Source organism: Neopelma chrysocephalum, unplaced genomic scaffold (assembly GCF_003984885.1).
Source record: "Neopelma chrysocephalum unplaced genomic scaffold, ASM398488v2 Primary Assembly neopelma1_67, whole genome shotgun sequence".
In the NCBI taxonomy this organism is placed as follows: domain Eukaryota; kingdom Metazoa; phylum Chordata; class Aves; order Passeriformes; family Pipridae; genus Neopelma; species Neopelma chrysocephalum.
In genome coordinates this window covers 10,617,716-10,645,127 of record NW_020897726.1, presented here as the reverse complement: position 1 = coordinate 10,645,127, position 27,412 = coordinate 10,617,716, and the positions used below count along the sequence as shown (strand labels likewise).

General features: G+C 39.1%; 1 protein-coding gene across 1 annotated transcript in view; it reads left to right on the top strand.

Moving 5' to 3' along the window:
• Window positions 1-27,412, top strand: part of RAPGEF5 (Rap guanine nucleotide exchange factor 5) — a 165,012-nt gene that overhangs the window by 26,628 nt on the left and 110,972 nt on the right. Inside the window, exons 2-7 of the mRNA XM_027684636.1 lie at window positions 2,832-2,882; window positions 3,994-4,100; window positions 5,110-5,231; window positions 6,554-6,722; window positions 11,888-11,954; window positions 19,105-19,153. Coding sequence (XP_027540437.1) covers window positions 2,832-2,882; window positions 3,994-4,100; window positions 5,110-5,231; window positions 6,554-6,722; window positions 11,888-11,954; window positions 19,105-19,153 — 565 coding nt within the window. The remainder of the gene's footprint in view (window positions 1-2,831; window positions 2,883-3,993; window positions 4,101-5,109; window positions 5,232-6,553; window positions 6,723-11,887; window positions 11,955-19,104; window positions 19,154-27,412) is intronic.

Sequence of the window (27,412 nt, the reverse complement as noted above, 5' to 3'; positions counted from 1 at the left end):
CTGACATTTGGGAATTGCCTGCCCTTAGGAGTTCACGTTTGAAAAGTGACCAGCACTGATGGGCACCGGCACCTGTGAAAACATTTTCCCAGGGGACCTTACTTAGTAATTCCCTGAGCAGCCTGAAGTCTGCTCTCTTCATGTCCAGAGTTGAGGTTTTGCTGGCACTTTTCCTCCTGTCAACAGAGATTTTAAACTCGATGGCTTCGTGGTCACTGTGGCCAAAATGGCCATCAATCTCTACTTCGCTCACGAGATCCATTCTGTTGACAAGCAGCAGATCGAGGAGAGCATTTTTCTGAGTCAACTCCCTTATGACCTGTTTCATAAAGTTGTCATCCAAGCTTTTTAGGAATCTTCTGGCCCGGGTTGTATCTGCTGTGTGATGCTCCCAGTTAATTTCTGGCAAGTTAAAGTTGCCCATAAAGACAAGGGCAGTTGAATTGGTGGTGTCCCTTAGTTCCTCAGAGAATAATTTGCCAGTGTCATCGTCCTGGCTGGGAGGTCTGTAGCAGACTCCCATGATAATATCTGCATTATTTGTTTGCCCCTTGATTCTTACTCAGAGACTCTCAACTGCACCATTGCCAACTGTGAGCACCATCTATTCCAACCCTTCTGTTATATGCAGTGCCACCCTCTGCCTCTTCTTCCCTGCCTGTCCCTCCAGAAGACCCTGTAACCATCCAGCAGGGCGCTCCAGTCACAGGACTCATCCCAGTAGGTTTCACGTATACCAATGATGTCAAATCTCTGGGACTGGCCCCAAGCTTTGAGTTCCTCTTGTTTGTTCCTCATACTGCGTGGGTTGGTATAGAAACATTTCAGGTGTGGTACATTGTAGCCATTAACTCGTCTGAAATGTTTTGCTCAAGTCCAGGTAGGTGGCATCAGTCACTCTTCTCTTATCCATCACTATTATAACCCTTTTGTAGAAGGCAACCAAATTTGTCCTTTTTGCTGAGTTTCATCTGATGCTGTCATGTAACTTCACACTGCAGTAGGAGTATTTTCCTCGGCTGAGGCTCAACTGTCCTCTGTTAGTGCCAGCCTGGGAAGGGAGCAGGAAGGGGGGAAATCGATGTATCAGCTTTGACTGTACTGCTGCAGGGAGTGAGGCTTGTTGAATGAAAGACTTGGACAGAAACCAACTGAAGTGGTGGGATGTTGGGCTGCTGTAGAACCAAAGTGTTAATGACATGCCGGCTAGGAAAAGTAAGTGGGATCTGAGGCAATGTTGCACGCTGACAGCATCTTTGTTGGTTATAGGAGAGGGGAATTAAGCTTGTATGTTATAATATTTCCATATGGAGCTACTGTTACGCATGGAACTACACTACACATTTGGGATGAGCATGGAAGGGTAAACAGCGTTAGATGCTTCTGTGTTCTTTGTCCCTTCCCTTTCTAAAAATATAGTAACAAAAATACAGGGGGAAAAAAGCAGGTGGTGCTACTGAAATATGGATTCTGTAATCACAAGGTGTGAAGGATAAGGACTTTTTTATGATTGCAATATACCAGGTGAGAATTGGATCCTTCTCAAAGCGAGGAATTAATTACACTGCTTACAAATTGGAATAACGTGAGGGAGAACTGCATGATCTTCCCATTGTGATGCCAGTGCACCTGCATAACATCTTCTGTTCTGCTTCCAGGTTTATTTTAGGCGATGTTTATTTATGTCATGTGTGGCTTGTAGTAAGATAGAAGTTGCAAGTAAGCATCGGCATAGACAATATCTTGTCTTTTAACAGTGACAAGATATGGGAGTATCGTTGTGAGTAAAGGTTGGGTAACCTGAAGATGCTTGTCCTCTCTCTGCCTTCCAGAGCTCTGGTTCACTATTAATTTTATAACTTTAAATCCTAATCTTTATTGATCAGTGGTAAGGTTTTGGCATTTGCATTTTGCTCCTCTGAAGACTTATTTATCACTTTCTGTCTCCTCAAATATGAATCCTCTCTAATTTCATTGAGTGATTTTTTTATTCTCATGTAATGTAAAGCAGAGCACGGAAACCCTGTCTTTGTCTTTTCTCTGTATCATTTTGATATTTTGTATAATTACATTATGTCTCTTGTAATCTCTCCTTTGTAAGGTAGACACAGTCTTTTTTGTCTCTTCTCCCATTAAAATTTATCCAAATCCTTTATTATTCCTACCACTATTATTGTCTGAATCCCTTCTAACATTGGAGTGTTCATTTTTTGAGATGCTGTTACCAGTGCAACATGTGGCACGTCAGAGATAATGCTGATCTACATTAGTTATCTCCCTGCTGATCACCATTTTATTCATCATTTATCCTAATTTCTTTTAACTACAGTTAAGAATTTAATTTAGAAGAGTGGTCTTCCTTGAGAAGTGTTCTGTGACCCTGAGGTGTCTTTACTGAATTGATAAAGTTTTCCTTAAGAGTATGTGTAATTACATTTTCTCCCTCTAGTATGTGCTGATTTCAATGTTGAGCTCATCATGATACTGCCTTTTCACCCAGCATTTTTCAGGTTTATCTTGAGATTTTTCACTGTCATTTCTGGTCTTTCCTGGCCCAAATATTTATGTGTTGTCTACAGATTTTGCCACTTCATTGCTCATCTTTTCCAGATCAAGAATAAATGTAACAAACAACACAGGACAGAGTTTACCAAACCTTTTTCCCGATGTGAAAAAAATTATTATTTGGAGATGTCAGTTAGACTACTCAGATGATTTGATAAATTCTTTTTTAATTTAGATTTCAATAGCTAAAAGACTAGATTGCTGCTGCTTTTTTTTCCTATACAAAATCCAGAACAAAACTAAAGGTCTACCAAATTATCTTACAGACCCTGTCCAGAAGAATTTCAAATCCCTATTTGGAAACTCCTTCAAATAAGGTACTTTTCAAGCTTCTTTTTAATTCCGTTTCATCAAACAACATATTAGGAATGTTTTTGCTTTGGTTCAACCTCTTAATCATTGCTTTGAAGACACTTGTAAATGTGACCTGCAGTTAAATCCAGTTAGAAGTTGTCATTTTGTGTATGTGTTTATTACTAATCACTTCTTTCTATTACTGAGTTTGCAAACTGAATTGTTGTGAATTCCAATGTGCACTTGCTTCTCAGTCATTTAAATGATTGCCACTGTTTAGCTTACTTTTACAATATTTAAGAACCTTGTTTTTGCATGTCACAGGACTTTACTGTTTCCGGACTATTTTATATGCTTTGAAAGATTCCTAAACATAGGAAACAAACAAAAAGATGAAACCAGATAGCATTGTTTTCCTTTCAGTTTGGTTATTTGTGTTACTAATGTGTTTTGCTGGAATGTGAGGAAACATCACAGTAAAAGGAGTGGTATACAGAGTACAGGTGGAACATGGTTTTATAGAAGATTGAGTTGGGTTCTGTTTTGATAGACACATGTGCAGCCTTCAGGTGTAAGGTAAAAATCAGGTGTGAGGAAGTCAAAAGTGTGTCCATCCTGAAAGACCACATCCTCCTGGCAATGCATGGATGAACTGATCTGTAGTTATCATAGATTCTGAACAAAAAGAAAAATCTATGAAATGCTCTTTCAATGTGTATTAGTCTTGTATTAAATTACTTAACTCGAATACATATGAAATTATGGGTTTTTTAAACTGTATTTGTGTGATTTTGCAATGGTTAATATATTAGTCACTTTACTTTGCTAGAATAACATGTTTTCATTTTAACTTGTCTATTGTTCAAAGGTAAAGCTGACGGATAGTAAAACCTCTACTTTTCTAAGGCAGCAAATCTAAAAGCAGCCCAACTCGTGGGGGCATCTGCAACCCATGATACAGCTGGGCATGGCAGAAGTTGGGGCGCGTTTCCTGTGAGGCTTTGACTGCTTGCTTGTCACTTAGGTGGGGAGAAGGCATCGCTCAGAGGGAGGGAGCGGACAGTGGCAAGGCAATTTGCTACAGCAGGAATAAATCCCTGTTTGTCACAGTTTTCAATTTCTCTTTTCATTCAGATTTATGGAGAAAGTTCTTCCTGTGCTGGGAGAGCTCTCAGGAATATTTTTACCCTACAAGCATCTGACCTGATTAAAGACAGGGTGTACCTTACTGGCATTTGCAGGTAACTCAAAATCATTTCTTTTAATCAACTTTATGGGTTTTATTTGCATTTATCTATGGCCTGATTTGACAAGAGAGTAAATTCTTCTCTGAGTGTGAGATTTTGTGTATCTTACTAAGAATTGAAAACATTTTCTCTAAAAAAATTCTTTAAAATCTCATGTGTCTTAATATCTTTTCTTATGTTACAGTGTGAGCTGTCAGAAATCAATTAATTAATTGAATTAATTATGCATTAATTAAATTGCTTATGATTTCATATACAATAGTGTTTGTCAGTTATTTTGTTGAAAAGAAAGACTATTAAATTCAGCCCTGGTCTGGAGTTATCAAAGAGATTAATTGGATTCCTAAGATTTAGTGACACAGTGATTTTGGCATGTAATTTATGGAATATTTTTGTAATGAAGTGGTTTTCCATTTGTGTTGCATTACAGCATAAATGCTTCCTCCTATTTTCAGTTATACCAAAATGAGCGTCTCTCTATTATAGCACTGTTCATTCATAACTGTATTTAAGAAAAATCCACTACTTTTTAAAAAAATTATTTAAATATCTACGTTTACTAATAATGTGAAAGATTAAGTACATCCTATAGCAGCACTCAAGGTCTTACACATATTGTGTAGCTGTATTGCTTATGCTCAGAAAAGAAATAAAATCCTGAGGCTAAAAGTTGTATTTTGTTTAGCTCTTATGCACCTTTGGATGACTATATGCAGCACAAACGGATAAAAATATTACATATTGCAAAGTGTGCTACGTGAATTAGGGAACTTGCTCATCTGACATGAGTTCCCTCATTGTAGCTAGGGGTATCCCCTGAGACTTGCCAGAGTAATTTCTTCCCTTGAAATCAATACGATTACAAAAATTAGCAATTGAGACAAAGGATTTGCTCTGCTGAACAAAAAGGTTCACTTTCAATAGCTTTAAAAATAGCTCTTTATCATAAAAGAACATTTTAATGTTACTGTAGTGTAAGAAGTGATGTTTTGCTTATTTTCAGGAGAAGCTGTGTGGGATCAGAACTGGTAGACTGGCTTTTGGAGCAATGCCCTTTTGTTAAGAGCAGATCTACAGCAGTTGGAGTGTGGCAACTCCTTCTGGATATGGGCATTATATTATCAGGTCAGTCTTGACAATAATTGTAGCATGAGGAAGGCTATGCATTTCTCCTGCATGGTATAAGACTCATGTTTTTGATAGGAGGAGGAAAAGAGTAAAAGCACAGATTGATCCAATTTTCTTGCCAGTTCTTTATTTTACTATCTTTTTGGCAGGCTTACCTCTGTGACCTTTCATAAGTACCAAAGATTAATCCCTACTTTTCAGCAATTTCCTTACTTTCGCTTTTACTGATTTAGTTACCTATTACCAAGTTGCAGACAGAGTGTGTGTCTTTTCCAGCTGTTTTTTTTTCCCTCTGCAAGCTAATTTAGGTTTTTCATAAGACAGCAGCTATTTAGTCACTGCAGATTGTGGTTTCACTAGATCACTTCTCTAGCTATTAGTGATTTTCCTTTCCTCTCTGTTTTCCATAATTTTAGATTACAATGGATTGAGAGAGGATCCAGATCCTTGAGATGGTGGTGAGGCCAGGTTCTACCCTGCTGTTCCCACCTTTCCCACCAAACTAATTGGTCCAGCTAATGTGGTTGGTGACAACTACACTGGTAACCAGCCTCTGGAAATCTGATGATTACTTTGAGGCTCGGACTACTTGGGTAGCTCAACTCATACCCCACCCTGGGGTCTGTGCTAGACATTAACTTCTTTCTTGTGAAAAGTGAGGTGTTATAGAAGATTTCTGCCTATGTACACTGACAGTGTACTTAAAGGTTTTCTTCAACTACACTGACAATATGTCTGGTCATGCACCCTCAACAAGGGCTGAATAACTCTCTTATGCAGGAACTTATGCTTTTGGCTTTGGACTCTGTCCTTGGTTCCCAATTCAATCCCATTTTTTTTCAGGGAAGATGACTGGCACATCATCTTACCCAGGTCTAGTCTACAAATTCAGTAGCCCTGAATAGGAGAAGAAGCTGGGATAATGGTCCTCATTATTGAGCTTTGTTTACTCCTACCTGACCATTAGTGAGAACAGTTTAGAAACCAATGGAAATCAAAACTCAGAAGTCTAATAAGAGGAAGGTTTTTATCCCCTAATCCTGAACTGATTCTAAAATTGATTAAATAGTCAGCAGTCTTAATACTCAAATTTCAGGAGCTTGGATATCTTCAGATTGAGGTTTTGGAGTTGTTCTGTTTGGAGGTACTTGGTTAATATGAGAGGGCAGGATTGTTCATATGCTGAAGTTTTGGTCCTTTTGACCCGTGTGGTGGTGCAACTCAGCATTAAAGTCAAGTGCAATGCAGAACATGGTGGAGATATGGAATCTTTACGTGGTGAAGGTTTAAACGGTATCTAATGTTATTTTTTATAACAGTGGACAGACAACTCTATTTTCAAGACACTCATACTTTCTACCAGTTCTCAGCGGATGAATGTACTTACCTTTTCTGTGAATTTGAGAAAGAGGAGGAATGGAAGAATGGCGTAAAGCTCCTACTTCAACTACTGCCATTGTCTCCCCCCAGGATTGACATGTGTAATCTGTAAGTGTGCATATACAGCTGTTTACAACTTTTGCTGACTATTTTATAAGTGTCTGGCCTTATAATGTCAGTGTTTACTCCCAAATCACCTTGCAAATGAGCCAACGTTAAAACCTTTAAAATCTTTAAAATCAACCCCAGCCAGGGGGTTGACAAGTTTTGTAGAGATGTGCTTTTCATCTGAGAAGATGTCTGGATAAATAAATGAAGGCACTTGGCTTGGGGATTTTGGCATATTGTAGTTCTTAGGCACTGGCTTGCTGCCTCTAGCTTGCTGTATTATTTAGGCACATGATTTTTTTGTCTCCTCTTACGTTTGGAACTTTGGCGCGATTTTGGCAGCAGGCATGCTGTGGAACTGATTGACTAGCAGATCAAATGCCCCTGTGATGTGTCAGGATCAGCTTTCAGAAAGATAGAGTAGATGGGTGGAAATGCAGTAGCTTCAGTCTTCGTTTCAGTTTTCTACTACGTTTGCCAGAGCTCTGTAGTATCACATTATTATTCCTTTTTCAGAATATGCCTTTTAAGATTTTTGCTGCCTGTATGTGTCCTCTTTCACCTGAATATTGGATGTTATCATATGCTCTGTGGTGATATGACTGTGCTCTAATGTTGGCTATTTAGAGCAACTAGAAGGAAATCATAGCAATTTGTGCCACAGGATAAGGCCAAAAGATAGGAAAAAGGGTGTTAGTGAGAACTCTGGAGGCTCATGACCCGTCATGCCTGATCAAATCTGCAGGAGTAGGCCTGCATAGACAAGCTGGGTTAAATTCTTTCATTGTCCCTAGCATGATGAATCCTCAAACCCAATATTTATACTGTGGAGAACTATTACTCTGGCAGTACTAGGATTTATTCTCTTTAGTGACAAAGACAAAACTTTCTTCTGTAAGTACTTGCCTTCTCTACATATCAGCTTTTAAAAATGTATTCTTTCGAATGAATGTGCAATATAAATATTTTAAAAAAACATGAAGGCCAAAGTCTCTGTAAGCTGTCTTAAGCCTAGATTCTTAAATTCAGATGTGCTGAGCTGATAGGAAAAAAATCTCAATAATTTCTCTGAATGGGTCAGGACAGAAATTTGATACCCTCTCATGTTACTGACTGCTGTCACCCATCAGATACTGACAGTTCTGGAGTGGAGTTTCCCTTGAAAATGCCTTTATTTCATCAGCTTGAGTGAGTGTAGACAAGTGACAAGGACCCCAAGTTGGCTAGAACAGGGGACTGAATGTAATCTTCTAAGTAGATGATTCATATAGGAGAAAACCTTTGACTATTTTTGCAAATAGAAATTCTTGTCTTCCAGCTGACTCTGTTGCTAAACAGTTTGTCTATCCCTTAAATATCAGGGAAATTTCATCTTCATTTCAATGGGAATTGGAGTTTTCCTCATTATCAATGCAAGTCAGGCCACTTTTCATGGGTCATGACTACTTGTACAAAGGCTTCAAATCAAAAAGACAAACCAGATAGGTCATATTGATGTGTTACCTGAAGGATGCTGGGTAGGAAAATGGATTGAAGACTTTTTGGGTTTGAGTTTGCAGTCTGCTTTGCAGTTTTATCGTTTCAGTACAACTGTCATTTCCAGTGGAGGATGATCCCTGTCACATGAATTGAACAATTATTCATTAATGTACTATTCCAGCTCCTTCCTGCTCCCATTATTCAAATTTTAGTTGAAGCTGAATTCCTTTTGGGAATATTTTCACTGAAGAATTGTTTTCTGGAGGTTTTACCTGTCAGATTGTGAAGGTGCTTTTTAAAAAAGCATATATTGAAGGAATTGAATTTTAAATAATGGTATAGTCTTGAAGGAGTGTGATATTAAAGGGGAAGGAGGCTTTTCCAGGTTAAAAATTCTTCCTGCTTGATGCAAATAATACACTACTAAAACACAGTCTGAAAAATAATAGGTGTGATGAGGTGTTTGTTAAGTTTTCTGAGCAGGTTATATAAACCCATATACTCATTTTCATGAAGAAAGACAGCAATTCTAAAAACTCCTTCCTGCAGTGAGTGCTTGTCTTTTCTCAAATATATAAGACATTTTGCATACCATTAGAAGCACAGGATTTTTTGTAATTTGGTTTTTTTATTCTCATTTTTCCGTCCTAGCATTTCTCCTAATTTTTATTGATGGCATTCTGCATGTACATAGGGATAGAGAAATTCTTACCTTATTAATTGAATTCCCTGCTTTTGAAGAAATCAGAAGTTACTGCTTGCTTGTACACCAGAAGGCAACACTGGATGTCTTCTGGTGGTCCCAGAGGCCAGATGATCTCTGTCTCCTCTGCAGCTGGTGGGCAGTAACTTTGCCTTGCCTGGACTGCTGGGTACCTCAGTGGATCTCTGAAGTACCATGGTTCTGCTCTCCCAGAAGGAGTCTGTACCCTTGAAGAGGCAGGAGCAACTCTGGGGACTTCCTTTAGCAGCTCTTCTGGAAACGCCATTAAATGAACATGGCTCAGATTTGGCTTGCTGTATGGATTCTTGATGGATTCATATTTGTTTCTGGTCAGTTTTAGGGGTGTTACCAAATAATACTGTAGTAAGCTTTACAATGAAAACACCATTCTGAAGTCTGAGATATACTTAGGTTCCTGAATAAATGCTCCCTATTGCCTTTTGACCATGGCAAATTCCCTTCATTGGGGGAAATCCACCATGGAAAAAAGTCAGGACATAGCAGATTTTCAGCATCTCACACTAATCTGAAGGTTAATGTTGTTGTAGTCCATAGGACTAAGACCCTGAGATCCTGTAAAAGTCAGATGAGATGGGACTGATGCAGAGGCCTCTTGGAGTCATTAAACACTTGATGTTAATCACAGTCAATTCTACTTGAGTAGAAAAGAAGTGAATATTGCAATAATCTAGGAACAAAAAATCTGTATTGAAAACTGTGCCATGGACTTCCTTACAACCTTGAGTGATCACTTAGGCTCTAATATGATGCTTCCTAAATTCTTTTCCAGTTACTGCAATGATGTTGTACCATGTGTTTAATCCTTGTGTGCTTCTATTTCCTTCCTTGTAAATGGGAGTGTCTATAACAACACCTAATTCCCAAAACCACTGATGAGACTCAGTGAAAGAATTCACATTTTATTCATTTCAGAAAAGTAATAATTTTTAAAAGTAATTTGGTTTTAATGCAAATAGACAGTATGAGATATTTGTTTAGTTACTGCCTTATGGAGTTCCTGGAAAGCTTTTGCTGAACCCAAACAGCTCTCAGGTATTGCGTGGAGACTGACTTGTCTGCGTGCAAATCTAGGGCAAGCATCCCCGCATCTCTGTCTGCTTAGCAGACTGAGCTCACAGGCCACTGAACTGTATAAGCATTAGGCTAGTTTGCCTGGGCTTTGAGCTCCTGTTTGGTACCAGCCCTACTAGGTCCTGGCTGTCTACTTTTGAAAAAATTAGAATGATAAATGTTGCTTTTTTCCACTGACTTGGGTGTCATAATACACTCTTCCCCTCTGATTCTGTAGAGCTCATACTAATTTTTAGTATATTAATGATTTCAGAAGTATTTGATACTCATATGCAGAAGAATACTGGGAGTATTTTTAAATAGAAGTTGAAGTGATAAAGGCCCAAGATGGAAATAGCTGGGCTATGTGCTGTTGTGGGTTTATACATTGCATCTGTGTCTGTGTCTACTGAACTGCTGTCTTCTGCCTCCAGTGTAGAAGAATCAAGTCCTAGTCTGGTTCTGGGAGATCAGAAGAGATCAGATGTGTAGAGAAACATAGGCATCTAAAGAGATCAACCATTTTAATCTCATTCCAAATTATAAGGAGAGAGCCTGAATAAATCAGTTGTTGTAAATGAAAATGCATTTATTTCTTTCTTTCAGGCTGTTTATAACACTTAAAATATTAAATCACATTTTTCTTTGAATAGAAAAGCAGTTGTGAAAATAATTGTGATTTCTAATCTGAATTACCATTTTAGTCTGAATAAGCTTGCCCCAAAATGAATGCATGTGTCATTCTGTGTTTTCTGACCTTAATTTTTTAATCAAGGAGTGGAGTTTTTGGACATGGGATGTAAGAACCACAATATACCAGCTGAGTATTCCAGATGTGTTGCCAGCTCTTTCCCTGAGGACATCAGGGCACATAAGCAATTAAATAATTTAGTCAAAGACAGAAGCTTCTGCTAATACCTGGGATTTATGTTTATTACAGCAGCTGCAGTTTTGTGTATCTGCTCAGCTTGCTGGCGTGCCACTGCTTCTTGAATACCATGAAAAATAAAGATCTCAAGGGCATTTTCTTTTACTTCCTTCCATAGTAATAACCTATATATACACACCTATATTGGTGTCTTTCTCCCGATTTTCAATAAAGCTTCTATAAGAAGCTAAAACACAGATGTTTTGGTGATGGGAATTAGACTGTTTTAAAGAAAAACACAGTCCTATCCTGTACTGCCCATAGCAACTTTTCTGTGGCCAGACTGTCCATGTGGGCCAGACTTCTAGGACAGTTTCTGGCAGGGTTCTTCCTGCACTGCCCCTCTTTTGCAAAGACATGTGAAGTCTCTCTGTCTTGTGAGTAACTGTCAAGGCAACCTAATAATGTTCTCAGCTGTTGCTTTAGTTTGTTAATTTATGTCTTCTTAAATGTATTATTTTCACTTTCAGTTATTCTTTCTAAATATCAAACGACTCATGTCATATAGTTTTTTTGATGTTGTCTGTTTTCATCTACGTGAGCTTACATTCCTTAGGTGCTGCTCCACATCTTAGCAAAGCTGGGCGGTGGGCAGATGGAAAACTCTTTGCTCTGTTGATAGAATATGTTTTTAGCAAAGCGAAATATGCAGTCTCATAAGCGACTCTGATCTAGAGGGTCCTGCATTCTTCAGTTCTTCATCATATTTTTGTAGCTGAAGAATTCTCTCACTGCTTTATGTTGGTCCCATCAAAAGAGTTCTTGACAGCAAGGGACAAAGGGTGTACTCTGTCGTTAGTGACAGGATTAATTATTGTCATGTTGCAGTCATCATTTTGATGTGGAATCTCAAAGGCCCTTTTACATTAGTGCCTGTGGCTACATAGTTCCTTACTTTCCAGGAATCAAAAGATGTTGAAACAGAATGAAAGAAATGATAAAATCTTATTTTTATTTTTTAAGGCCTGATCAAAAAATAGAAGATACGGCAGAAACCAACGCTGAAATTCTTGCTCGTCTCACTTCTGCGGTAAGGTCATTGCATCAAAGTTTGTACTGATCGTGTTTGAAATATTGTCATGTTTTGGATCCCTTCAAATTAAGACTTAGTGAACGGATGTTTGCCTATGCAGACTACTTTTTTTAGTCTCTGGAAGGGGAAAGTTTTGCTGAGGCCTTAGTGTGCAATTCCAAAGCTGTTAAAATCAATCCAAGCAAGGACTGCTGCAGCCTTCTCTCTTCGAATACATGCTGTTCGTGGCCCAGGAGATACCAGTTTGGAGGATCATGGTAATTTTTATGCCATGTGCTTTACACTCAGACCCTCTTGGTCGACTGTATGTCAATGTGAAGGCAATGATGGGATGGGAGGCAAAGGGAGAGAGAGGGTTTCAGCAATCCTGGAGTAGATTATCATAAAATTATGAGGAGACCCACCTGGAAAAACTGAGTATCTGGCTTTCCGACTATGTTTAGCCTCAGTAAACTTCACCATAATAAACAACAGCTTATCCCGTCTCTGCTAGAAGTTCGTACAACTTGTTTATCTTTTTGTAAGATCATTGTTCTAAGATGCAGACAGACAGGACTTCAGAAAGTTAGGCTAGATTTACTCAATTTAATGAAATCTGTATGATTTCAGTGTACCCTCAGCAAGTTTGAAGGTGATGCAAAACTGGGAGGAATAGTTGGATCGCCATCCCCAGAGGCATTTCAAAGATGTGTAGATGTGGCACTTAAGGACATGGTTTAGTGGTGGACTCGGCAGTGCTGGGTTAACGGTTGGACTCTATGATCTTACAGGTCTTTTCAAACCTAAATAATTCTATTGTTGTGCTGCCATTTAGAGGGACCTTTGACAGTCTGGAGAGATGGGCCAACAGGATTCTCAGGAAGATCAACAAAGAGCAATGCCATATCCTGAATCTGGGAGAAATAACCTCAGGCTTCTATACAGGCTGTTCAAAGCAGCTTTGCAGAAAAGGAGTGAGGGTCCTGGTGGACAGCAGATTGAACCAGAAACATGCCCTTGTCTCAGAGGAAGCAAGTGCCTCCTGGGCTGTGTTAGTAAGAGTGTTATCCTTAGGCTAAGGGAGATGATTGTTCTCCTCTACTCTGCACTGGTGTGCCACATGTGGAGTGTTGGGTCCAGTTCTGAACTCCAGGTACAAAAGATGGATGTACTGGAGTGTATGCAAATGACCATGAAGATGATCAGGGGATTAGAGTATCTGACTTACAAGGAGAGTCTGAGAGTGGAGCTTGGAGAACAGAAGGCCATGGAACCATCTTAACAATGTGTACAAATACCTGATGGAAGGAAGTGAAGAAGATGGAACTAGGCTCTTCTCAGTGACATCTTGTGACAGGAGTGGCACAAACTAAAATTAAAGAAATTCTACTTAAACATAAGCAAAAAACTTACTTACTGTGTGGGTGATTAAACAGCAGAACAGATTACAGGAGAGTGGTAGTGGAGTCTCCTCTCCATCCTTGATCCTTGGAGATGTTGAGAACTCAAATGGACACAGTTCTGAGCAACTTGCTCTGGCTGACCCTGCTTTGAGCAGTGGTTTGAATCAGATGATCTCCAGAGGTGCTTTCCTACCTCAACCATTCTGTGATTGTATGGTTCTGTGAATATCACACATAAATCGTGGAATTAGTGTTAGTTCTGTTTTGGGTATGTGAGAAAGTACAGAAATGAAAGTGAAGCAAGCTGTTGTTATGAAAAAGGCATGAGGACGAGCTATTTTAAGAAAAGTAAGTAAAGTACTATCTTGAAATTGCTGAAAAATGGAAGGGAGGGAGAATTTATCTTATATTTTTTAAAGACAAATGTCTTTACAAAAGACATTTTGTAATGTGTTTGAAAAGCCAATGGTTCTGTATGCTCAACCTTACGCAAAAATAATTTAAAATGTATGACATGAGAAAAGGCTGTGTTTTAATTTTTTTATTTTTTTCAAATTTTCTCTATATTCAAACTCCTTGTTTTCTTTACCTTTTGTTCTTAACTGAAAATGAAAGGTGAACTCAAAACCTCAATATCCCCCATTTTTAGTTCCAAAGAAATAAAAAATAGAAAAACACTAAATACTTTCTGCAAAGTTATATCTTTTGAAAAACTCAAAATCTACCAAGTCTATAAAACACTGCCAGTATCTCTCAAAAGCTTTACCTCTCAAAAATAGAATAATGGGAATTTTGTCAGTTAAAAAAAAGAGAAGCACTGAACAAAACAAAGTGACTTTCTGAGTTTAAGAACTAGATCTAACTGCTGCTGGATACACTTGAATACCATGCATATCCTCAAACACCTAACTGACAGTGAGTTCAGTGTGTTTCACATCTAACTTGCAAGGTCAAACCTTTGAACTACATGCTGAATGATTCCAGCAGTAGAGCACATGGACAGGGTTTTTTTAAAATGAACCATTTTATTACTGTAGCTAACTAGCTAAAGAAAAATTAGGCAGTTGCAACTCCAGATGGCCTGAGCCCATCTATTGCCATGGTGATTTCAAGAAGTCTGATCTTTTCTCCTGCATTTTCTGATTTTCCACAGAACTTCGAGGGCTCTCTATAATGATTTTCTAGTCTACCCTGGAGAAAAGGCACAATCCTCCAAACGTTAACATCTGTATACGAACTTTTCCGTTTCATCCCTCTAGAATATTGCTTTTCCTCCATACAGTAGATATGGATCTAAGGCACTCACTGCAACTTTATGGAGAGCCTTTTTATGTCCAAGGAAATTTGAACCCTCAGCTTACACCATTCAAAAGAGGGCTGAACTCCCCAGTATAAAGGTTCACTTTTTTTTTCTTTACAGACAATTTCAGAATTTATATGGGAAAAAAAGAGTTCTGTAAGCAGGATCTGGAAATAAAAAGTGAAGGTATTAGCCATGGCTGGAAATGTGTTCACTATGGCTTTTTGGCTTACTGAATGTTTATGTATTTTGTACACAATCAAACCAGTCTTCCTTGAAGAATTCGTAATTTAGAATCCTGTTCATGATACCCTCCACACCAGTATTTCAGAAGTGGAAAAAAAACCCCAAACCCCTACTTCCAGACAACACTAAAGCAGTCCAAGATTACAGTTGACTTTGGAGGTTTAGAGGTACAAATCCCACTGCTGTCTCTTCTGTTTTTCTTTTTGCTTTTCTTAGAATAAAACATTCTTCTTAGGTCACAAGAAAGTTTCTGTGTCAGCTTTTCTTTTCAGGGGATTAAAGTCCCAAATTTTCAAACCTAAACTGATTGTGAAGATCCAGCCCAAGCAACACTGGAGGAATCTGTGTGCCTAGAATATAAATCACTCTTTTAACCTATCAAATTATATGCTGATAGCATATGCTTCATTACAACGAGGCGTCGACAACACCATCAAACTTAAAATTTAAGGCAGCTGACATGCATGCAGTGCAACGTGCCCTTGGAAATACATTTGCATCGCATAATCTTTTTGGTCATGAATTTTTAAGAAAACGCAATGATTCCTCACAGGTTTAAAAAAGCATTCCAGAGCTGTCATGTATCCCCTGTCATGTCCCAAAGAGCAGCTTCATATTCAATGTTTTGTCTGCTAAAACCAGAGCACGGAGGGATAACCATGAGTGTTTCCACTGCAAAGGTTTTACCTTACCTTGTGATGAAACAGAAAAGAGTGTCAGGATGTTAATGAAGTGTATCTTGAAAATGATTTTCTGGTACTTTAAGGCATCAGCCAATACTACTTTTATTTAGAGCCCATCATACTATTGTAATTTGAGATGCAAAAATGTGAACTATACTCTTCTTGTTTTTGAAAACCCTGCTGTTTAGAGACTTCTGTTGCAGGATTTCATTTTGAAATTCTGTGAGGTTTGGCACTTTGTCTCGAGATCTGAGGTCCTGTTTGGCACATTGACATCTGGAATACTGTTTCACTAAAGACTACTAAGGGGAGTAAAAAGAGAAAGGGAAAAAAGTAAAGGTGGTATGCACTGTCTGCTAGATGCACAGCTATGCTTTCTATGATAAATGACCAGATTCATGGATAAGAGAAGAACAGTAGTTGTGATTTACTTTTCAAAAATCTCTACCTCTATTCTTTGAAGACAAGACTCACCACGTAAATATACCTTTTGTATTTAATTGCGCAGAAGTATACCTGGGTACCACTTTGTATGCACACTCTTTCTGTTCAGATTGCAAAAAAAACCCTGATTGAGATGTGATAACATACCAACAACACACTCAAAATGTTCTCTTTCAGATTTTCATAATATTTATGTAAATACTAAGCTGGCCTTTAAACTGACTCAGTTTTGACATCTGCAACGTTACTCAAAATGGGATACTATTTAAATAGTGATAGCTTTGTAGTGACAAGCTGTATGTATAAACCAATTTTTTTTTAAATTTAATATCTCAATATGGTAGGTGTAGTTCTTATTTGAACGTATAGTTTACTTTGAGTCTGCATTTTTGTCTTCAATGTGGTGTGCAACTATCGATCTTTTCAAACAGGCAGTAACTGAAATCCTATTAGGAAGAAGTATGATAATGTGTAGCATCTGTGCGGTGAGGAATGGATGTTGTACATGGATTTCCATTGGTGTGATGATGCATAGGAATTGCATGTCCAGCAGAGATATCAAGTGCATTTACGCTAAAATAGACAAAAGCCTATAGATTATGAAATCTAGGGACACCAAGCAAATCCAGAAGGAAGTTCAGCAGTACCAATTCTTTGTGATTGGAGTGAATCCTATGAGAGAGAGCTCAAGTTGTCAGGATGGAACCTCAAGTTAAGTAATATTCCTGCTGCATTCCTGGCACACAGCAAGCAATGGGATATTTTGTTTAATATAGACAAAATATAGAAAAACAGCCTTTTGTGATTTTAGCACTGTCTTTCAAACTTGACAAGTGCCACCTTATATGCAAAAGTAATACTGCAAATATAACTGCAGGATGCGACAATGCTGCCTTTTCTTCTGAGCAGATGGGTTTTTCTTCACACTCATGGAGATATTTGCATTTTTCAATTATTTGATTGGGTTAAGTGATATGTTTACAATTGTTGTGGGTTGTGGTGTCTTCTAAGGCTAATCTTGGGATAACAAATTTATTAAATGCTAAAAGATAAAGATGAGACATCAATGCACTGTTTCTTACTGTCAGTAACCTGTGAGAATAGACCAGAATCGAAGCATCAACATTGATATCTCCTGCTGAGCTTAATGAGGGGAGAGGCTCTGAGCAGTGTAGCCATGAAAAGTTGTGGTGGTGCTATTCAGAAACAACTTCGGCTTTTATTGAAAATCCCCCTCTAACTCTGGATAGCTTGTATGTATTATTATTAACGTATAGTAATTGCTGCAAGCAAGCACACAAGTTGTTTTTCCACAGAAGAATTGTTCATTCCCATTTTACTTTCAGTTTATGCTTACATTAGCCATGACTAACGTTTCTCCAGACATGGGAATGGGTGTACAGGAAGGAAGGAAGGGATGGTAATACTGCCATCTTGCACAATTGTGCTGGAAACAGGATGACATTTAAGAAAACCAGGGCACTGCCTTCATATTTTCCTGCTTGGAGTGGCAGAAAACTCTGTCCCTCTCAGTAGGGCAACATCAAGGAATATAAAAGATCCTTGTACCTTGCAAGGACAGCAAAAAAAATCTCCTTGGTCCTTTGCCACAAGGAAGGAAGGATGCAAACAGAGGATGTGGCCTCTGGTATGACTGCCTTCTGACACATGTAGAGCATACTGCTGGGTGGCTGCTGAGTATCTGATCAGTAGGTGCTGGAGTTATCATCATACTGAGATGCCCTGAGTGTTTTTGTCTGTCTTTCTGCACAGACCAATATAATATTAACTATTCTTCTTTCACATTTTCAAACTTTTCTTCAGAGTCATAAGAGTGGGATGTTGCCTGTTAGTAGTAATTGTATTACTTGGGGGATCCTTTGTGGGCTTTGTGCCTTATTCCGATCAAACCACGTCTTGTAAATGATGTTTGAAATTTTACATGCTTTCAGAAACTAGATGTGAAAACTCCCACTGCAGAATAGCCTTGAGCTTTGCATAGGTCTGTTAGACAAGATGGCTAGTATGTGCTGCTGGAGACTTTGTACAGAGGGGTCAGACAATCCCTACAAAAAACAGTTGAAATGTCCCATTTACTTATTTATTTATTTTTGATACTAGAGGCAGGCTGTCTTAGGAAAATTTGGGAAACTGGAAGAAGATGAGAGGTGTTCAAAGGGTCTGAGAGTGTGAATGGGCCAGAGGAGGGAAAGAGCTGAGATGTATGCAGGAGAGAGTGTCTGGGGTGCTGTAGGCCACGTGCAAGCAGTGGGACAGGTGATGGTGAAGAAGTCTGAAGCATAAGAATAATGCATAGGAAAATGATAGAAAAAGAAATTATGTAAGAAGGAATAGACCTATGCAGAAAAGTGGATGTAGAGTCAAGCTGGCTAAAGAGGCAGTAGCTGGCCTTGTAGACAGTATAGGGAAAATATGAAGAATGCAGAGACAAGAGGGCGAAGAATGGAGCTGGCTAGCGTGGCAGGGCTCTGTCATCACAGGCCAGTGAGATAGCCTGTAAAACTGAAAATCAGATAGCTCTGACTTCTGCATGTTCATCTCAAGTGAAATTTTGGTCCTGAAACAATCAGCCATGCTATTAGGAGAGGTTGTTTCCTCCTGAAAGATCCAAAAAGTTAATATCAACTATATACGTGAACCTCAGACAAACCTCAGCATGGAGAACTTGCTTATCCTGGAGTCACACGTTAAATCAGCATTACAGTGTGCTCATCAGAGGCAAACCAAATATGTAACAAGGAAAGGGAGAAACTTCAAGTGTGTACTTGTGAAACAGATATGCTGTGCAAATAAATTACAGGTCAGTCTACTGAATTGCCCACTCCTTAAGGAATGTGTGGTATTTACATTAAATTAAATTAAAAACAAAAAAGTTGTCACAGAATGCCCAGCTGAAAAGGAGATAGATTTGCTAGGAAAACTGACTGTAGTTTCAAAACCAGATACTTGCATAATTCCACGTGCAGTTGACTGCTCCAAAGAATTGATAACTGGTATTTTGCCAGTGTTGAACTTTTTTTGCTTGACTGTGCTGGGGACTATAATCATCCTTTCTTTTCCTGATGTTTCAGGTACAGAGGGAACTGGCTGCTGTCATTGCCTTGAAAGCAAGAAAGTCAGGTGAGTCAGGCTGGACTTCAGAGGGGGTTTTGTAACACGACTCCCTTTTCTCATTTATTGAAGTACTTGAATTGTCATTGCTGTCTTATTAACATGGGGAAGCAAAGATAGTGATGGAGAATCCGTGTATATAACACAAGGCAATTACAGTCAAGCTTCTTTTCCTCTAGCTCATCACATCACATGTAATAACCTAGCTAATAAAGTCAGTGTTTTGTGGTAAAATCATGTGAATCTGAACTTGGGTCTCTTTCTGGCAAAAATCACCATTTTATCTGGGCTGGCACCTCAGGAAAGAAGCTGATGTCTTTATTTCAGTTACATTTAAGACAAATAAGTTGGTAAGTTTCCTATTAAATTTTTATGGCTCAGTATCTCATATATCATCTTTTCCTTATACCTGTGTTTTACCTGCCCATCCAGGTGTTTTTCTTTATGCTGAAGCAAAAGGACAACTTCATGCACAAAGATGTCCTTTCCTGTCTAGACATTTGTATGGCTGTAAAGGAAATGTTTGTGATTGGGGCAGTAGAAGAGGAAAGGTAAATGGATAATTGAAAACTCTGACAGTAAAAGCATTTATAGCAAATGCTGTGTTACAATGCAAAGGCACTGAAATATGTGGTCATCTCAGCTCTGTCAGGGTTTGCTTGCACGGATGCTTCAGGAGGTGGTGTCTGCATTGCTGAGCTGGAGTGGAAGCAAGGGAGCTGTGTTTTCCGAGCACTCCATGGGAACTAACAAAACCTACTTGGCAGACTTGACTATATACAGGGTTAACTCTCTGATATCTTCATGTATAGAGCAGTTAATCTGCAGCAAATTGAATTTATTTCTAGAGTAAAACAGAGGTGGAGTTGCCTTAAGTTTTTTAGCGGGTTCTCAAAGCCATTCAGGTCTTCAGGAGTATTTTCACTAAGCATCTCTTGTGATCTTCTGTGATTTTTCAAGAAACCAAGATCATGGATCTTGCACTTCTTGAGCTATTTTTTGATATGTTAATAATACTGCGTCATAATATCTGGATATGTTTATCTGTGGCTTACAACACACAACACATGCACAACACACAACATGGTGTTTTAAATTGGAGGCATCAAGAAGATGTGGCAGGTGTTTCTGCAATATCTTTTCTTGTGAAAATGTAAGTATGATAAAAATATTCGAGACATGGTTGGATGCATTTTTGTCCAGAAATACGGGTACCCATAGGTTACATCCACAGTTATCTGCAGATGTAAATCTGCAGAAAGTGAACACAAATGTAAGTGTGAATTCAGACCTGAATTGCTTTTGCGTAGTAGCTTTGCCTCTGAAACTGGTGTAGTAGTTCATGATGTTAACACTCCTCAGCTACTTGCCCTTACCTGGTATCACCTCAGTCCCACCTGACTTATAAGGGCTGAACATGGAAATCCTTCTGCCCTGATTGAGTGAAGAGAAAAACAGGCTATTTTAAAGAAGGGATCAAGGTAATATTTTCTTTTCCTGTCAAATGGGCTGAGAGTGTGGTGTCATGTACCTTTTACTTGCTGCTTATACAGGTGTAAGAAATCTCCCTGCTTCTCAGCACTTGTATCAGCAAATGTTATTGCTGCTACTAGCAATAAATAAAACTTTTTTCCCAAAATTAGTTGGTTTTAACTTGAATTAGCCTCTCATTTCCTTTTGCTGGATTGTTACATAAAAGGTTGTTTTAGTAGAAAATGGGCTGGGGGTTGGATTAGGAATGAGGTGCAGGAGATGAAAATGGGAAAGGAGGATATCTCTTAGTCTCCTTTATAGTAGTGTACAACCCACGTTGAGCAGGTAAAAATATTTTAGTTAAAAATCGCAGCTTTAAATAAACAAAGCTCCCTATAGACTTTTGCAGTGCTGTCCAGCCTTTCCTAATACATTAATGTAAACACTTTAAATATCTTTTTAGATCTGAATAAAAGATACCTCTTTAGTCAGTTTAACTGGTGCGTGCTTGTTGTTGAAATTTGCATTTCTTTATGCCTCATCTTGGATGACTATAAAAAATAGGTACATGATCAGGCATAACTGTAAGGTCTAAGTTAAGTTAATGCCTTTAGTACAGTAGGTGCAGAGTAAATTAGGTAGTTGATTATGCTTATTTTATTGCTGATGGTTAAATTCACAGCATAGCAGTTACTGTTAGCAATCAAGCTGTGGTATGCTGTGCATAGTGAAGTGAAGCATATTTCAGAGAAAGTGATTCTGGAGCTGAAAGCCACAGCATCTTTAAAAGATATTATTCCTCTAACCCTCTCTAAGACTCCGTATAATTCAGGAAATAAACCCCAAAGATCAGACAAATAGTTTATTTTGGCATGAAAAGATCGAAACACAGCTAGTGGGCCAGCTGCCCTGGGTAGCTTTCAGGCTGGTGTGTGAACGGCGTGAGTGCTTGGCTCATCCACCCTGGAATTCATGAGTGGGGAGGGCAGGTGACAGGCATGGTCCTAACCTGCTGACTGGAACCTACCTGCAGTGGATGACCGGTTCATTAACCAAAACCTTTCCTAGAGACCAGCAAAAAACTCAAAGCTGTTGTGTAGTGGTTTGGTGGTTTTTAAATTGCAGTGTTTCAAAATATTTCATCTAGATAGCTGGTTAGCGCTACCAGTAGGAGAAAAAAAAAAGAAAAAAGGTATTTTTGCTTAATGCAAAGACTATATAATTTGTTCCTGAATTGCTTTAATTTCTGGATATTGTGCTAGAAAAACTGGCTGATTAAAGCCTTTGTCTTACTTGTCTAGGACTGCTGTAGTAATCACTATGTTGCATTGCATGGAAAGTGCTATCTATACATGCACACAAACACCACAGATCCCGCTGCAAGAGGTGAAGAGGTTCCAAGTAGGAAGGTTTGCTATGTTTGGAGGGGGACAATATTGTCTTTGGTTACCTGTGTGAAACTGTTTTTGTTGTAAATGAAGCTGGGATTTGCTACCTAGTATATGCATAGGTGAAGTAGTAATTACAACTGTTGGAGTTCTGACTGTTTCAGAGATTTAAACACTGTATCTACTGGCAAAAAGTTTTGAAAACCAAGGTGGACACCTGAGCCTGCTGTGGAGTAGGGCAGAATATCAAGTTCTTGCTAGTACAGGATCTGACTTAATGAAGAATGTCAGCTACCAGTAAATAAAAAGCCAGTGTGGTGTGGGGTAAAATGCCTTTCCCCAACAGACATTCTTCTGTTTTTACTGTGGGATAGAAGAATAGGAGAAATTCGTAAAGCTGACAGATGCTGAAGGAAAAGTCAGGAACCTGAAAAATCAAAAACTTCTGTGCTGTGGAAAAAAGCTCAGTTTTCATGTTCCAGATGTAACTGCAAGTATACCGCTCTGATAGCAAGGCTGACAGAGAGGTCCTTGAGAGCCCTCATGCAGAGGGAGCTCACCATTTTTAGCTTCTTTGCAAATAAAACTAAAACAGGGAAAATAAAGGTCTGTAATTCAGAAGCTTTGATGGACCTCAGTAACACTGTTGACTTGAAAGCACATTTATATTTAATTAGAATAAAGCTGTCATGATAAAGGTGACCTAAGAGGGGGAAACGAGCTTGTGCACTTCTCTGTGGCTTATAAAAATGCATTGAAATTATTCTTGCCTAACCTTAGAAATAAATAGATGAAATGATGTCTTCTGTGGTTTGGTAAAAGGTCTGGCAAAGCAAGTAACGGGAGCAGAAGGGAACTTTTGTCTTTAATTGCAGGCACTTGGCATTAAATTGTTGTGTTTGTTTATACCTTGCTGGCTTCTGATGGCTTCTGCAAATGTTCTGAAACTTAACAGAAATGCAGCCTCTGGTCTAAAGGTTTACAGAGGTTGGCATTTATCTCAATTTCTCATCATGGCTCATGACATGTTTCTTATGCATTAGAGATGGTAGCTAAACAAGGACGAAAAGCAGCAAATAGCCTAAGGCTGGAGGCTTTAGCCAGTGGCATAGCTACACAGGTACATCTGAACTGATCAAAACCTGTCAGGTAGATGCTTTGTACTGGTGTTAATTCCATCCACAAACAAGATGCCAAGCACTTCTGTGCATGAACCTGGCTACACCCCATGGCATCACCCAGCAAATCCCTTTATACCTAAAAGAATTTCTATAACTTTATTAGTGCAAAGGATCAACTGGTAAGGGCATGGCTCTGGTCTTTGTTTTTATGAACACAGAGGCTAATTAAGATAATAGCTGACAAAGTATGGATGAGGTAGGAAGAGGGTGACTGCAGCTTCTCCCCAGGCATTGCTGCGACAGGGCTGTGGGTACTTTTTCCTTCCACTGCGAAGGGCAGGGCAGCCACAAAAGCCCTAGCACTTGTGTGTTGTTTTGGCCCCTCTTAAGAATGACATTCAGGTTTCCACTCTATAATTAGATACATTTTAGTCATGCCATTCTTGAATTGACTACCTCTATTGATTTTTTCAATGGCTCATTTACATTTTATTTATAATAATTTATAATAAGATGACTTTTGCAATGTATTAACTTCATATTTGAGATCTTCTGAATTGCCTCTACCGTATTCTGACATATATATGCATATCCACCCTTCCCCTTTTCTTTTGAATTGCTTCTGCCAGAACCTAACTGCCTGTATGATTTGCTTAGTATTTTTATTTCCGTGCAGATGATTCAATATGAAGCAGTTGCTGGGGCTTGAGCTTTGCCGACATGAATGAAAAGCAAGCTGTGAACAGCTATTCCTTTTCCCAGCAACTGCACCACCTCTACAGCACGGCTGTCAGAGCTGATTGCGTGACTTGACTCAAACACACTCCAGGCAATGTCAGCCCGGTTAAACACATGAGAACAGTCAGGCTGGGTCAGGTTAAAAGTCCATCCAGCTACGATCCGACTGTGAGTGATGAGTAGTAGATGCTTAAAGTAGAGAAACAGAGCAAGTACAAACAGTCCTTCTGATGTACGTACTCAGCATCTACCAGCCTGTGACAGAGGGATTTTGCTGTACCCACACTGTTGTGTTAGGTAGACCTTACTGGACCTTTTCTCCATTAATTTATCGAATTGCTTTTTGAGCCTGCTCATACTCCTGACCTTCATCATCTCTTATGTCAGCAAGTCCTACAATTCACATGTGTAGTATGTGAAAGCATATTTTTTCTTGTTTGTTTTCAACATGTTCCCCATGACCCTCACTCTGTTGTGATATAGCTCTTTGGTGACAGAAAGTGGTGAATAATCCTTTCCCTGTTCATCATCATACTATTCAAGATTTTGTCCACATCTGTCATACCCCTATGAGTTGTCTTATTTCCAAGCTATATTGGTAGTCATTCCTCATACGAAATCTAGTCCATTAAATCTGATCATCTTTGCTATACCTATTGAATTATTTTTGAGATGGGGCAGCAATTATTTTTGAGTATGGCAGCAGCGTGTGCTAGAGTTGACACAAAGTGAGGGTGTCAGCTTCTTGTTAGGGTGGAGAGGCAGAGAGATGTGGGAAGGAGCCCAGTAAGACTCTTTTGACAGTATTAAGCTATTTTATCATCTTAGTTAACTCAGGAAACTGCATCTTTACCATTCAGCCCATTTCCCCAATTAGCACAGATCCTTGTGAAACTTCTTTATTCCACAATAATTAGCAAAAACTTTGTCATTTGGCTATCTGAATGTCTTATGTTATGTCATTTGTTTTGTTTACTTGTAGAGGTGTTGTTATATAGAAAATGGACATTACAAACTTGAATTAGATTTGTACACATACTTGAAAAATGAGGTTACAAATGCATGATCAAAGGTCATTCAAGAATGGAGCAGTTCGGCATTGTGTTTAAATTTCAGACATATTTAGTACCATTGAATTTGCAGGTTTTATGAACAAGCAGATGTACAATATCTCTCACTTGAGTGAGACCTTATTTTGTTACAACTTCTAATTCCTCCAAGCATCCACTTGTTTAAAGCAAAGGTCAGAATTAGCAAAATGTGTGAAATGAGAATTCTTCCTCAAGTGATCCTTATAGCACTCACCCTGGAGAAATGGCCACTCAAAGTGAAGGTGCAGGAGTATCGTGCTTCTGTTAGGTCATGGTGACTGTATCTTTACTTTTCCTCTGCCTGCTGAAATGTGGTTCAAAATAAAAGCTTCACCCAAAGACATAGCTAGCAATATTTTAAAAGTTACACTGTGCTTTAAGGATTTAATGTCTTGAAGTAAGAGAGGTAATCTTGTTTTGTTCAGCCTGGAGGAGACTGAGGGGAGACCTCATTGCAACCTTCAACACCCTCACGAGGGGAAGTGGAGGGGCAAGTACTGATCTCCTCACTCTCGTGACCAGTGACAGGGCTCAAGGGAATGGCATGAAACTGAATCAGGGGAGGTTTAGGTTGGATATCAGGAAAAGGTTTTTCACCCAGAAGATGGTTGAGCACTGGAACAGGCTCCCCAGGGAGGTGGTCACATCACCAAGCCTGTCTGAGTTCAAGAAGCATTTGGACAGTGCTCTCACATACATGGTGGTGATTCTTGTGGTGTTCTGCTCAGGGCCAGGAGTTAGACTTGATGATCCTGATGGGTCCCTTCCAACTCTGCATATTCTATGATTCTAGTAACATTGGCTTCTTTAAGTAATCCTTTTTAAACATTTTAGGCCTTATTGAAGGGAATCCCTACCTCTAGGGACCAATGTCTTGTTGCATCACATGGGATTCTTCCATTACTCCTGAGATCAAGCACACCAAGAAAATGACAGCACTTCAAAAAGGCAGGGTCAGACCCCTTCTAGCCCTGGGAAATGGTGCTCCTGGTGTTGGCTGCTCAGGAACCCTATGTGTGACACACACAGAGCTCTACTGTGCTGTGGCTGAATCTGTGACCACCTACTTTGTGCCCACCCTGGGCAATGTTAGGGGTGGGAAGTGCCCTGGACAAAATCAGTGAAAGGACTACACAATAATACTTGACAGCCTATGTGTATTCAATAGCTGATATAAAGCAGAATGGACTCTAAGTCTTGGAAAAAGAAAGAAAAGAGATCTCTGGTGGGAATTACGATGAGAGGGATTTTGGCAGTTTTTGGTTTTGGTTTTGCAGTTGTTGTAGAACTTTGTGTGTAGTTTTTTCTGTGTGATCTGTAAGGTCCTCACATAGAAGAAATGAGCAATGCAGAATAGCTGCATAGGTGAAAGATATTTTGCACATACGCAAAAAGAGCACAGTACGGTGGCAAAGACGGCAGTTGTGCAAAAAAAAAAAAAAGCCATCCTCTAGGTGAGTGGGTTTTTTGCTAGGGTTTTTAGAGAGGCATTTACCGTGAGTTCACAGAATTTATTTACTCAAAGTCCTCTTTGTTTCCTGCTCCTTTCCTGGCCATGCCTGGGGGGTGTTTCCATGGAATAGAGAGCAATGTTTCACTTTGCACCAGCCTGCTCAGCAACTGCCCTTACCTCCTTGTTTGATCTGTTCCCAGCAATCATTCTCTGATCATATAATGGGCTCTTCTCCATCCTTCCATCATCTTGTTTCAGGCAACACTGCTGTAGGTACATTCACTGCCATGTGATGTTTTTTAAAAAAATTTAAATATCATACACATGAGAACAAATGTCTAAAAGTACTGGGTAAGAATTAAAACTTTCTACATTCAACCGTTAAATGGTTTTCCTTGGGCTGCTGTTGGTACAAAAGAAATTGCTTTTATCTGTTCCTGTAGTAATCCTAGAGTGTTTGCATGTCGTTTTCAATTTTTTTTCCCTTGATAAAAAATAGGACTTCATATGTTCCCATAGTGGGCGTAAAATGTGGCTTCATCTTTGTACGCATCACAAAGGGCCAGACATTGGAAACCAAACCTCCTTTGGCCACATGAATCAACAGTAGTTGATTATCTATTAAAAAATGCCTCCCTTGTTTAGCCAGAGGTGTTTTACAAGTTATGTTCTTCTAATGCACCACTACCTTGGATGAAATGTGGCCCTTCAAAGCCAGATGAAAGGCTTCAGTTCTGATAAATAAGATAAATAGAAGTTCCTAACAAAACCAGTTGTACAATAATGTGAAAAGAATAGCTACCGTTATATGACTGAGCTGGGAAATACAGGTGGCTTTACTTGGAATGCTAATTTTTTAATTTACCATGTCTATATACTGTAGGCAGACCTGAGCCTCGTTTAAACTGAGGTTTTTCCTTCCTGTGGTCATACAGCTGCAGTGGGAAGAAATGGCCCTTAATGGTGTGTGGATCAGCAAGACCAAATCTAAATCTGTCAGCCTC